This window comes from Camelus ferus, chromosome 13 (genome assembly GCF_009834535.1).
Source record: "Camelus ferus isolate YT-003-E chromosome 13, BCGSAC_Cfer_1.0, whole genome shotgun sequence".
NCBI lineage: Eukaryota > Metazoa > Chordata > Mammalia > Artiodactyla > Camelidae > Camelus > Camelus ferus.
The window spans coordinates 46,355,918-46,369,753 of record NC_045708.1 but is presented as its reverse complement, the minus strand read 5'-3'; the positions used below and the strand labels follow the sequence as shown (position 1 = coordinate 46,369,753).

The 13,836-nt window shown below is 33.6% G+C and overlaps 1 protein-coding gene across 4 annotated transcripts in view; it reads right to left on the bottom strand.

Moving 5' to 3' along the window:
• Positions 1–9,473: 9,473 nt before the first annotated feature.
• ATG4C (autophagy related 4C cysteine peptidase) overlaps positions 9,474–13,836 on the bottom strand; it is a 70,358-nt gene continuing 65,995 nt past the window's right edge. For all 4 annotated transcript variants that reach the window (XM_032494459.1, XM_006181282.3, XM_032494460.1 and 1 more), the window contains one exon: positions 9,474–10,611. In XM_032494459.1, coding sequence (XP_032350350.1) covers positions 10,444–10,611 — 168 coding nt within the window. In that variant the 3' untranslated portion in view covers positions 9,474–10,443. The remainder of the gene's footprint in view (positions 10,612–13,836) is intronic.

Here is a 13,836-nt window from a genome sequence, read left to right as displayed (position 1 = left end):
ACCAGAGATTTTATAGCAGCTTCATTATACGTCTGCTGTAATGCATTGTGGCCCTAAGGAGAAGTGTTGCAGGAAATTCTGCATAGCATGGATAATTCTAACCTGCAGTTACAGCTTCCAGCAAAAGCTTCTGCACTAAATTTTTCTTTTTTTGACACTTCTCCCTGTTACCCAAGTAGTTAAATGAGGTAACAATATTAAAATACCTACCTAACTTTGAAAGTTAGAATTGATTTCTCCATAGATATTAAAAACAAAAAAAATAGATGAAGAAGGATAAATTAGCCTTCCATAATTCCTGAGAAAGCATTAAATTATGTTTAATAATGAATTTAGATTATGGCATTCAAATAGATATGAGATCTATATCTAAATCAGAAATATATCTCATATTTTAACTTCTTGAGGATATTTCTTATATGATCAGCAAGACAAAATTATTACTGAATCCCTAATAGATAATCTTGAAGAGAATAATCAACTGCATTTTATTTATCAATGATTCTTCAACTAATTTCTGAGGAAAGTAATCATTTAAAATAGGTCATTTTTAAGTTTCCATATCACTGCTTGCTTTCACTGGAAAAATCTTTACAAATCAGAGCCTGTAAATTGAGTAAAGTTCAAAACAGATAACTGAATAATGTCTCTCACAGATCTTTTTTTGACCAAGGAATTTACTCCGCAGAATATATTAGATTCAGAAAGGGTTGCCATGTCTATGACACTATTGGCAGCTGTGTTAACAGTTAAGGGCCTGGCTTTGTACAGCAATACAGTTATTAAATTTCTCCAGAGACCATGACTCATTAATCAAATATTCATACATCTCTGTAAATACACGCTGAACAGAGAAAACCCTCAGAGCTGAGCATCCCAGTACAAGTGCTCTTTCATGTAACACTGACAAAATCCTGAGAACATGCGGTCATGTTTTGCATTTCTAATGCACTATGTACTCGTTAATACTCCATTTCCTAAAAACAGAACACAAATGATCTTACTGATTGCAAGTGTTAGAGGGTTACAATTAAAATTATTCCACTATTGCTTCATACCATCTTTTTTAAAAATGAGGACAGTGAATCAATTCTTCTGTTCTTTGTTTACCATCAAACAAGTAATTTTTTCCCAGGCGGATGAAGAAACCCAGGGCCATGCTCCTATTAATACAAGAATTTGTATTAGCATGAAAACAACAAATCACTACTTAAACTAGGGAGGCCAAATAACTTAACATATTAGCAGACATGAACTTGCTATATTTTGCAAAGTCCTCAGTCTGTTTTCTTCCACTGGGAGTTTTCTCCCTATTGTACAGTAACAAAAGGTCTTTCTCAATTGTGGTCTCTGGAAAATTGGGGTCTGAAGGCCAGGCAGAGAAGAGAAGGCTCAAATCGTCGCCTCATAAGGCTACTAAGAGCAGACCCTTCACCTCAGGGTGAGCAGGATGTACTATGCAAAGGGAAAAGAGGAAAGGAGCATCTTACATAAACTCCCCGTCTATTTAACAGCTTCAGAAACAATGGGAACCTGATTCTCGATGCCAGTAAAATAGAAGCAAACCTGTCAAGTGCCGTCTTGTCTCTTCTCCAACTTCTTCCAACGGCCTGTCTTTAATCCCATTTCTCTAAATTCTGGCTACATTAGGTCAAAGGCTTCCTTTCCACAATTTTCCCTGCTTTCAGCCCCCCAGCTTAGCCGACCTCCACTCTGTGGTGCCATTTTCACCAGCTCCTACCTCTTGGTTCTTTGGAACCTCGAGATCACGATCTTTCAAGGGAAAACTCAAACACGCTTTGGAATCAGGAGAGGTTTAAACCCCAGATCTGCAAATTAGCAACTGTGCTAACTTCACAAGTTATCGTACCTGAAGCCTCAGTTTCCTCATCTGTAAAATGGAGATCATAAAAATAACTAATTTCCCCGGATTTGGGTGTAGATCAAACCAAATAATATGTTTTTGTAAAATACTTAGTAAGTACCCAAGAAATGGCAGTGGTTGCCATTGTTATTATCACTGCAATCATTAATCCTCGATCTCGTCACATTGACTCAAACTTTTCTTTTTCCTGATGATAACTAATTCCCACTGAAACTCAACCAGCAGAGACTCTTCCTTCCACTTACGTCCCTCTGATTGTGGGTGGTGTGGGGGGCGCTGCATTCCCACTTCCAGGTGCTGGCTCTATCATCATTTCACACCTGCTACTCCAGACACCCATACCATCCACTTCAGGGCTCAAGATGCTCCAACTCCAGATTTCAGCCTGAATGTGTGCCTTGCCTATCATTCTCACAACCTTCTATCATTCTGTTTCTCCCATTTCCTCACTTTAAATCCTTTGGTAGTCTGGTAAAGTCAATGGACCCATTCTCAATAGAACATTTTTTAAATGTAAGTGAAATGCACATGTTTATAAAGGGAATCGTTATTAAAATATTTTTAAATGTTATATATAGTCATGTATCTGCTTCTTCAACATGCTGATAAATCCTACCATAATTTCAAGGCAGTGTAAATATTTCAAGATAACTGCATCAACTATGATATGAAAGAATTTATGATTTCTATTAGTGACTAAGTCCTAGGTACTGCTGATACTACTAAACTTTGTTGCCAACATTCTTAGTGGAGGGAAATACCAAGTTTTAGTTAGATGTTAGTGAAAATAAAGATGTAATTTTTTTCACATCCAAGTTCATGAACCCTTGAATTCTACTCATGGGCTCATCAATTAAGAACCTCTGCATTAAATCATCTACTGCTCCTCAGCCCCATCTAAACTCCCTGAGTTCATCCACAGACCCCACAGAATTATATGGAGGGAAAACTCTAAGAGTAGGGCTTGAGAAATCATCTTCCAATTTTAAATCTTCATGCTTTAAAGTTCTTCCAACTTCTATACCCTTTGTTCTTCCTTCATAGCATTCTTCCTCCTGTAGCTCTCTCCCAGGCATCTACCTACTTTATAAATTTCAGCCTGAGCCTCAAGGCTCTGAGTAATATAGCTTCAACATACATTTCATTCTTATCACTTATTCTTCTATCCGCATTATTGCAGGATGTTTATTATCAATAATCATCCCCTTACTAAATGCCACCAGTGCTCCCCGGTCAGCAGAACAACCCAAGCCAGCCACAGACACTTCAAATGTGCCCTGTGGGGATAGTCCTCCGCCCCAACCCCACTTGCATTTAGAAAACATGTCAGTGGATCCTGTCTCTGGGTCTTTGTGTTGTTTCCTTATTAGCCCAATACCTTGTGTGTGTGTGTTTGTGTGTGTGTGTGTGTGTGTATGTATAGTCATATCAGACTTTTAGGATTCATCTCAAATGCCACCTCTTCCATGAAGACATGCCTAATTCCTATAACCAGATGTGAGCTCTCTTTAATATAATTTTATTTTACAGAATTTCTGTTAAGTCTTCTCTTCTCCTAAGAAGTGTGACAGTTTTTTTGGTGTATTTTCTAAGCTTCCTGACAGAGTTTCTTTTTTTTTTTTTTTTTAATCTCAATGTATTCTATAGAGCCTTACAGACACTCAGTGTTGGGGAATGGAATTAAGAAGTTTTTAAGTTTTGATTTTTTTTTTTTTCTTCAGTGCCAGATCAAAAAACAAAGCATACTCTTAAAAAGCTTTTTTAAATCTTAAGACAGAAATGAATGAAATCTTGACAACAGTTTTAAAGGCTAACATTTATTGAATACTCACCATGTGCCAGGCATTTTTCTACATGTTTTTGCATATTTCCTCACTTAATCCTCACAATAGCCCAATGTGATAGTTATTATTATCCATATTATACAGATGAGATTAAGTAACTTGCTCAAGGCCATGTAGCTAGTAAGTGCTAAAGTCACAATATAAGCAGAGCCAGTCTGACTCTACAGTTTAACCAGTTCATTAATGCTATCTCCACTGTCTAACATTGGATCTTGACAGAGAAATTAAATAACTGTTTTTCCCTAAATATAAAGATCCATAATTTTTTCCAAACTAGCAGTATTAAGTGAATACGTTAAGTATTACTTTTGAAGCAGTTGTTCTGGCTGATGCTGTGGTATAATATAATCTACTGTAATATGATATTCATATACAATATGATCATACCTATAAGACCCATGTTTCGCATGTTTTATTCCTTTCCAGACAAGTATCTTCGGTGTTTGGGGCCAATTTCATGCTATGTGAAAATTCAGTAACACTTTATGTTTTGAAAATAAAAAGTGAAAAAAAAATTTGCAGAAACTGACAAGCTGAAATTCACATGAAAAGACAAAGTATTCAAAACTGCCAAAATTATCTTGAAAAAGAACAGAGTTAGAGCACTCACACTTCCCAGCTGCAAAATTTACTACAAAGTTATAGTAATCAAGATAGTATGGTACTTGCATAAGGATAGACATATAGACAAATGGAACAGAATTCAAAGTCCAGAAATAAACTCTTACATTTATGGTTAATTTTCAACAGGAATGCCAAGACCATTCAATGGGAAAAGAATAGTCTTTTCAACAAATGGTGCTGAGACAACTGGATATCCACATGCAAAAGAAGAAACCTGGACTCCTATCTCACACCATATACAAAAATATACATCAGCTGACAAAGCACTACATGCTCTGAGTGATGCTGCATGCCAACTAATTGTGCAATCTTTGTGTGCCAGCTTACATAATATTGGATTTTATATTCCATTTCCTCTTATGTTGTAAACATGATAGGGAAATAGAAAAATGAAAGTGCTGAAACTCGTGGTAAGAAACGTAGGTCTCAAAATTTAAAATAATTAATATAAAGACAGAAACAATAAACCTCATGAAATGCTCATTGCACCTTTAAGTCAATCAACTGTGCTTGACTATAAAAGAACAAAAATAAAGAACACTTATATGAATGGATAAAAAAGTTGTGGTGTGTGTATATATACACACAGAGAGAGGTAGAGAGAGACACACACACACAATGGACTACTACTCTGCCATAAAAAAGAATGAAATAATGCCATTTGCAGCAACATGAATGGACTTTGAGATGATCATACCAAGTAAAGTAAGTCAGAAAGACAAATACCATATGTTATCGCTTATACGTGGAATCTAAAATACAACACAAATGAATTTATTTATGAAACAGAAACAGACTCATAGACATAGAAAACAAACTTACGGTTACCCAAGGGAAAAGGATGTGGGGGAGGGATAAATTAGGAGTTTGGGATTAGCATATACAAACTACAATGTATAAAATACATAAAACAACAAGGTCCTACTGTATAGCACAGGGAACTATATTCAATATCTTATAATAAATCATAATGTAAAAGAATATGTATATATATGTATAACTGAATCATTTTCCTGTACACCAGAGACACACATTGTAAATCAACTATACTTCAATTAAAAAAAAACAGCATTCATGAAATGCTGGAACTACAAGATCATGCCAAGTCTATATGAGTAAAATACTTTTACAAGGTTTTAATATTTCCATAATATTTTATACTCTCTGGGACAGAACTTTCCTTAAAATATTGTTTGAAAGCATCTATGGCTCAGTTCCTTCACATTCAACTGTTTTAAGTGTTTACAGGAACATATTATGCACAAAAATAAGTGTCTCTCCCTCTCTAGGTCCCTCTCTCTAGACACGGCTGGACGGAACTGGCCAAGCACAGCGGGTCAGGTTTAGGAACCAGTCACAAGACAGGAAAGACTACCATGTAAGTCAGAGGCTTAAGACAATGTCATTATACAAATCACAATTTGAAAGGCTGTAAGTGGTGGCACTCTCCACCAAATAGAACAGTTAAATTTTAAAAATAAGAATCAGAATTCAACCTATTAAACATGCTTAAAGGCTAATATGAAAATAAACACAAAATAGAAGAGAGTATAGACAAGCAGAAATAATATGTTAAGGCAGCAGAACTGTGGGTTGCATTCTTTTTCTATGGTACCCATCTAAAGTATTTTGGAAATACATAGATACATATATCTTTCCATTAATATTCTGATAACAACTAGATTCCTAAACATGGACTCTCCTGACCTGTTCCATTACAGGACTCCTGTTGTCTCCTTAATCCCAGATCTAATCCCCCATCTTAAATTCATTAGCTATAATTTAATACAACTGAATTGATCAGAACAGGGCTGAGTAAATAGCAAGTAGTATGTAACTACCAGCTACAGGGACGCCACATGCACAACTCCAGGGAGGGCCATTCACATTACACTGAAAACAGTGCCCCTGGAGTTGTGCAACATGGCAGCCACATATCCACCTTTCGGAATCAGTCAGTAACTGTCTTCCAGTTCTTACATCAAATTTTAAATGATCTCAGCCTCCAAGCCCTTTTAATTCATGCTTTTTATCTGTGTCAGTTTGCTATGGTGGATTTACCTAGACACACTCAAGCCTTGCTGTCAATAATTCTCTCATGCTTTTGTTACCAGACATCTATTGGACTTCTAACTTTCCTTTGTTTACCTTTCCTGCTTATAAAATAACTTCCTTTGAAACCCATGAATTCCCAGTTTTTATTAATTTATATTATCTTAGTATCAAATATAAATATATATTATATTTATGCTTATTAATTTAATTTTCAATACCTTAAATCGAAGATAATTCTCTCTAGATTTTTTTAAATGATTCATTCTTAAATGACACCAGTATCTGGACTATTGACTTAAAACAGAGAAAGACTGAGTTTCTAAATTTCTGGAGGAATTGGTTAGAGGATAGCACAGTAAGTTTTCTACCTAATATAAACATGTATTCTCCACTCTTAGCATATTTTTCTTATTGTGAGAGAATAAGTGAAATTTTATAACTGTAGTTGTGAATGTTTCGGACCATTGCTTGCCACCAATAATGTTGAGGAGGACTGTAAAAAAGAAAGAGTAAAATGCTAATTCAAAAATGCGTCTGCAATACCGACTCTAAATATAATATTTTCCAAAGTTTATAGGCAAGGAGAAAGCCTTTATATAACCATGAAAACCACACAAAAATGCTTAAGATTTCTAAACTGACTTAAGATTCAAACTATAAAATGATGTAAAATTTATATTTTAGAATCAATAGGATGTTTCCAATTTTTCCTGGTCTGAAGTTTCACCTTTTCAATTCAGCATCTCAAGATATTCAGTCTAAATGCTCAAGTGAATATAGTACTATTAAATTGTGGTTGATTGACAATACTGAGGCTATAATAAGTATCACAGGCTAAGTATTTATTCTCTTAAAATTTTTTGAAAGACATCTGCTCTTCCTTTTATAGAAAATAATAATCCATTATCCTTTTGAAGAAATTGCCTCTATCAATATATTCTGGATATCTTGCTACGAGTTCACCATTCTTTTAAATTCTCAGTCTCCTCCTTATCTTATGTCTGTTTCAATAGAAATTCATATAGTGATTTAATATTTTCAAAACGTTTTTTCATTATCTGTTCTTCCTATCGTGTCTTGTTTTTGGAAAATCTTTTATAGTGTTTTTATGGTTGTGAATGAAAATATAGTTAAGCCTGAGATGTACAATGCAAGCTACTGAAAGTGACCTGTGATAAACCATGAAAATAAAACTTTCTCCTCATAGCAAAGAAATTAGCAGGGAAAAAGAAGAAAAAGAAAAAAAGGCTTGATTAGTACGATTTGACCAGAAATGCAGAGCTTTCTGATGTGGAATAATAGAAACGAACTAGAGATCTCTAAAAAGTAGGATTTCTGACCTATAACTGGACAGATTACACCGATAAGTCATTTTTGCTGTTTTGTCACCATTCTTCTAAAAATTAGATGAAATTAACATACATACTTTTAGGTATGTTTGCCCTTGGACAGTGTTAAATCCTAAGGTTAACAGAACAGAGAGGTGACCTAAGTTTTTAATCCTCTGAAGTTAGTTGTCTTCTTACTAATACTAATTTAATGGGGTTGGTTTAATGTAAAAACAGAAAAATGGATACCTCAGGGAAATTCTTTTGGATAGACTTACACTATAAAGGATCTTTTCTTTCAATCATTCAGCGAATGATGACTCTCAAGATTGCCTGCTGGTGGTTAACGCATCTACAAAAGGGGATTCAAAGTGTCAAATCTTATGAAGAAGAGAGAAAAGAAATCTTCACCACCAAAAAGTCACATCAAAAATTTTAAAAATTCACTTCTGAAATGTTAATGGTGAAATCTAGTACCTTAATATTGATGTCCACGTGGAGGACCCTTCTATCATAATTCTAACAGAACATCCATCTTAGACTCTTGTCCTTTTTTACTTTCCTCCATTCCAGGCTGACAATGATAATCCAGTAGCTTTACTGACTGAGTTTACTGGCTTTCAGAACTTGAAATGAAATCTGTGTTCAAAACAAAGCCTGAAACCTCTATTCTAAATCTAACAATATAATTTTGTTGTTGCCTTTCCAATAAAAGATTAGTACAACTTTCGGCTGGTCCTCAGCTCAAGCTGATTTTTTATTATTAACAGGCAAGATAAATTCATCAGTCTCTCTCTCAATTTTCATGAATGCATGCATTCATTCATATATATTACTGAATACTTTTCCTATGCCTATTATTCCTGATAATTTCTGATTCTAAGCCATTTACTCTCAGTCATGGGGATGACTGTCTTGTAAGGGTTGCCTTGTCTGTACAATATTCTGAGTATTTCCAATATAATTCAATGTAAAGGAAGTTTCTGCCTCCTCTCACCTCAAGTTTGTCCAGATGTAATTTTTGTCTCATTCCAAAATCCTACTTTAAAATGATCCCCAAATGTGCTGAGAAAATAACAAAATGCTATCCCGTAATTCTAAGCTTGTATATAGCTCTTGTAAGAGAACACTTACAATCAGGTCTGATTCACTTGAAGATACGGTACTCGCATTTGATGCCTTTGTTGTAGAATCCTGTCACTACTGCAGGTGTGTAGGAATACCAATTGCAATAATTTAGATGAGGGAACTGCAGTGTATAAAATCAGGCACACTACTGGCTTCTTGTTCCTGTACTGCTTTGGCATTCTAGGAAAATCAGTACTGGCCTTAATTTGTCCAGATTTTATCTAGGGTAAAGGAAAATTTTAGATTTCTGACTATTTTTTCAATTCAGTAAACCATCCTCACTGAGAAATGCCAAACCTGATTTCTCTCATCAGGTACACCAAAGCAATCTGCCCACCCTGTTTCAGTTTTGCATGCAACTCTAAACTTAACAAATAGGCTCTCTGATGGGGAAAAAAAAAATCAATGGCTTTAAATGATACACAATTTTATGTCTTTATAAGTCACCTTTCCACATTGAAACATGGAAGCTTCATAAAATAAGTTAATATTTTGCTTTCAGAGCAATAATATTATTTGCCTTCATTATAAATAAGCGGAATTCATTTAAGATAATGATTTTTCAAATGAAAGGATTAAAATAATCCCATCAAAACTAAAACAAAGGCATTTTATGTTCTTATATCTTTATTAAAGTACTTATTTTATAATCTTGGTTCAATAATAACTCTTACACTTTTATATCACAAATTTGCCTTTAATACACTTAAGGCAGATTCACCTTATAGATGGCCTCAGCTTCTAAACACATTACACTGATTTATACAAATAGCAAAAATCACATAGAGGCATATCTATTGATATCTTTCTTGGTACTTATCTTTAGATTTAAAAACTGCATAATGAGTAGAGTTTCTATAAAATTTCATTTTTGAGATAGGAAATATAATTTTGCTTTTATCTGTCTGATTGGTTATTATTAATAACATAATTTTTAAATTTGGGGGGAATACCAATACTTTATATTCAATCCTCAGAGAAGACTCCATGGCAAGCAAAATGAGGAGCCATTACAAAATCATATTGCTAAGTATTACCTTAACTCAAAATTCTGCTTATATAATTGATTCATATCACAGCTAAAAATTACTATTTAATATATCAAGATATATCCAAAAGCATCCTTTGGTTTGGTTGCATTAATATTGAGCAGCTTAGGCAGTGTTGAAGATTCATTCTCTGGTCTTCTGGTCATTAGTATAAACTTGAGCTTTTGAAACTATATGGTGATCCCAATTTGAGGGCCAACATCACAAAACCTTTAAGAGGATAGTGGACTCAAGTAGAAGAATTTGAGGACTGGAAGACTTGCAGTTAAGGTAGAGTTATCATTAGTATATCTCAGGGAAACAGGAATGCAGCCAGAATCACTTGATATTTATTAGAAATCAAGATTCACTAAGTCATTTCTCTTTCAGAAAAATATCTTTAAAACTTGTATATTTTCAAATGTTCTTTTTTTAAAGAACATATAAAATTAAGATATTTGTGAAAATAAACCAGTTTCAAGTAGACTTGTTTCTCTTCGTATTTCCTCCTTCAAAGGATTTCTTCTCATCAAGCACAAATGTGCTAGTCTTTAAAGCAAGACAAACTCTTCTGTACTAAATCGTTTTAATCTTTCCTTTTCATCCTCTGAGAAAAGGTCTTCTTCATTGGTTGTAGTAGATGTAAAATCATAGTCTCTGGAATGACCATTTACAAAAGTAAATAAGGGATATTTCTCCTTAGAAGAAATTTTCAGCATCTGTAACAGAAAGTACAGAAGAATCCCTTATTGGAGGCAATAGTGCACAGCAGGTCTATATAATGAAACCTAATGTTTTAGCCCTGAATCTCTCTTGTTAGCTTCTCTCATTTATTTCTATCCAGTGCTACTGCTTCACTGCTCCGGCTAAAAAAACAAAAGTTATCAGCACTGGATAGTTTATTTATAACTAAATACCTGCTTCCCCATTAAGATTAGATCATCAAAAATTAAGCATATTAGCATTCCTACCCAAAACTCCCCAAAGTAAAGTCTTCTGGTCACGTTAGTCTGAAGGCTTACTAATGAGTTAAGATTTATCTTCTTTTGGTGGTGATAGACAATGAAACAAAATGTTATCACTGATTACAGTAAAAATATGGTGGAAGATTGGTGCCATAACAGAAAAAAAAATTAAACTAAGTCAGAAGATCCATTCTAATCTCCATTCTACAAACCTACTTTGATGCACCCTTGGACAAATCACTCTAACCTATAAAACTGGGCAGAAGATATCCAATCTCCTTACCTCAGAGAAATGCTAAAATGACCAAAAAAAATAAGTTATTTTTTAAATTTAAGTTTAGTCTTTTCAAAGATGCCTATATTTGAAAAAAATATTTCTGGAATAATCTAGTCAACATGAAAAACAGTGGTCTAATACACAGTAATAATCCATACTTTACATATTACCTTCTAAAGGTACATTACATAATTTGGAAGTAAAATAAGTAATACCTGGAATTTTGTGGGAACACTGACAACCTTTATATAACCTCTGTCAATTTGGGGTTTATTGACAAGCCAACAACCCATTCTAAACCATTTAAATCTTTCTGTTAAAGTCTATTAGAACATGAAAATGATTTTCATTTAAAAGTGAATAAAAATTCTGAATGATGTTTTTCTAGAAATAAATGTTTCTATAGGTAACCAGGACTTTTAAGGATTCTGAAAAGTTAATGTGAGTTACAAAGAGTGTTGAAAAAAGTATCAACAGTACTGAAACATCAATAATCATGATCAATTAAATACAATGTTTTTAAAGGATAATGTATGGAGTAAAAACTAAATTCTCCCAAATGTCAATACTCAACTGAAGGACCATCAAATTCTTATATATACATTTATAGATTCTCTTGAAACATGGCTAAGATAAAAATGTAGCCCTAGGATACAGACACAATGTTAAGTTAAAAATATTCCAATGAGACAGTTAATATGAAATACATTTCCTAAATGAATAGAAATGAACCATTTAAAAATAATCAAGTACTTAAAAAAACTAGATGTGATGAAAATCTGATCCTAGAATTCACATTGTGTTTCTAATTTTTATACTTCTGAAATTTATTTTACTTACATTCTATAAAAAAAAAAGGGAGACAGATGGGCAAAAACATGAAATGATAAATAAGAGAAGAGGGGGCTGGCATCTGATCACTCATCTTTCACCTCCAGCCAGTGGCTGAAATACAGTCCAAAACTGTTATTGTTTTATATTAATTTAATTATTATCACTGTAAAAGTCCAGTGGGCAGGTATCACTGTATCGTTTTCAACTCAACATAGCAGAGCTAACATTATCATCTCTTCAATCTTTCTTTCAAACTCAAGAAATAAGACATTTAGGTTTATTAGTTGTTCATCAACTAAGATCCAAATCTGTGCCCCAAGGCAAAATGTTAGAAAGAAACTCTCAATCCTTTAATTGTAAAATGCACCTACTTTTTGCAAACCCACCTGCAATGTAAGGCCTCCTTATGCATATTTATTGATTCAGGCTTTGAGAATTACCATTTCCTTACTTTTCTAAGTTTACTTTAGATATTTTTAAAGATTGTGAGATGAAAAATATATTAAAGGTTTACTCAACTGAGTTGAAAAGTTATGTCCACACAAACACTTGCACACAAATGTTTTTGGCAGCTTTAGTCATAACTGTGAAAACTTGGAAACAACAAAGATTTTCTTCGTAGGTGAATGGATAAGCTGTGGTACAGCCAGACAAGAGACAATTGCTCAGCAGTAAGCAAAATGAGCTATCAAGTCATGAACAGACATGGAGGAAACTTAAGTGCTTATTACCAAGTGAAAGAAGCCAATCTGAAAAGGCTACATACTGTATGATCCCACATACACACACACACACACACACACACACACACACGCGCACACACACACATACACAATTGAGGTGGGTAATGTAAGTGATAACCTATCATCACATAACTATGACATGACAGGGAAGAAGTAAATTTAGGACAAATAAGAATGGGAATACCAAAGGAGACTTAAGTTATCTAGCTCATTCTTATTTTATAAATGGGAAAACTGAGACCCAAAGAATTTAAATTGCTTTCCCAAGATGACACAACAATAGCACCAACAACAAAGGGAGAGAAACTGATAATGAATCATTGGGCTGCTGACTTACCAACATGCCTTTAAATGCTTTTTATAGCTCTAAGCATCATATCAAGAAATTTTCACATGTTTTAAAGAAAAAGCACTGATTTGAACTTCTATTAGAAATGAAAAGTTTAGTTTTTAATACTACAAAACAGGACACACCGTCAAAACCTTTTAAAGCCCCTCTGCAATGGGTAATATAAAGTCTACATTTAAAAAATTCCAAATTAAGTTAACTATATGACTTGGGGTATTATATCAATTGAGATACTACACAAAATAAAGATAATAGAAGTTATTTAATAACTTGGGGAAGTATTTATTATATAATATTTAAAGGAAAAACAGAATACAGCATGATATATAAAATTTAATCTCAGTTTTGTGAACATAATTTTAAACGTGTACTTTTAAAAGACTAGAAGGAAATGCAACAAAATATTAACGGTTGTCTCTGAATGAAAGACTTGGTGATTTTTTTTCACTTCTATTTTCTAAACTTTCCAACGTACTTTCTGTACAGTTAGGAGAAAACCAATTTTTTTTTTTTAATTTAAGACAGTTGAATTTACTATTTCATAGTTCCTTTTCAAAAGGAGTTTCCATAGTTTCCTCAACAATAACTTTGGAGGAAGTTATAGGGGGCAAGTCCTCTGTTCTGTTTTACTAAGATATCTAAAGATAAACTGAAGCAGATTTATTATCTAAAAGGCAAAACATATCTTTTCAAGAGGTCAAATATTTTATATCATTTTTCCTATGTGCTAAGTAAACAGTTTTCAGAATTTACAAAGGAAAAATCTGGAGGGCAGA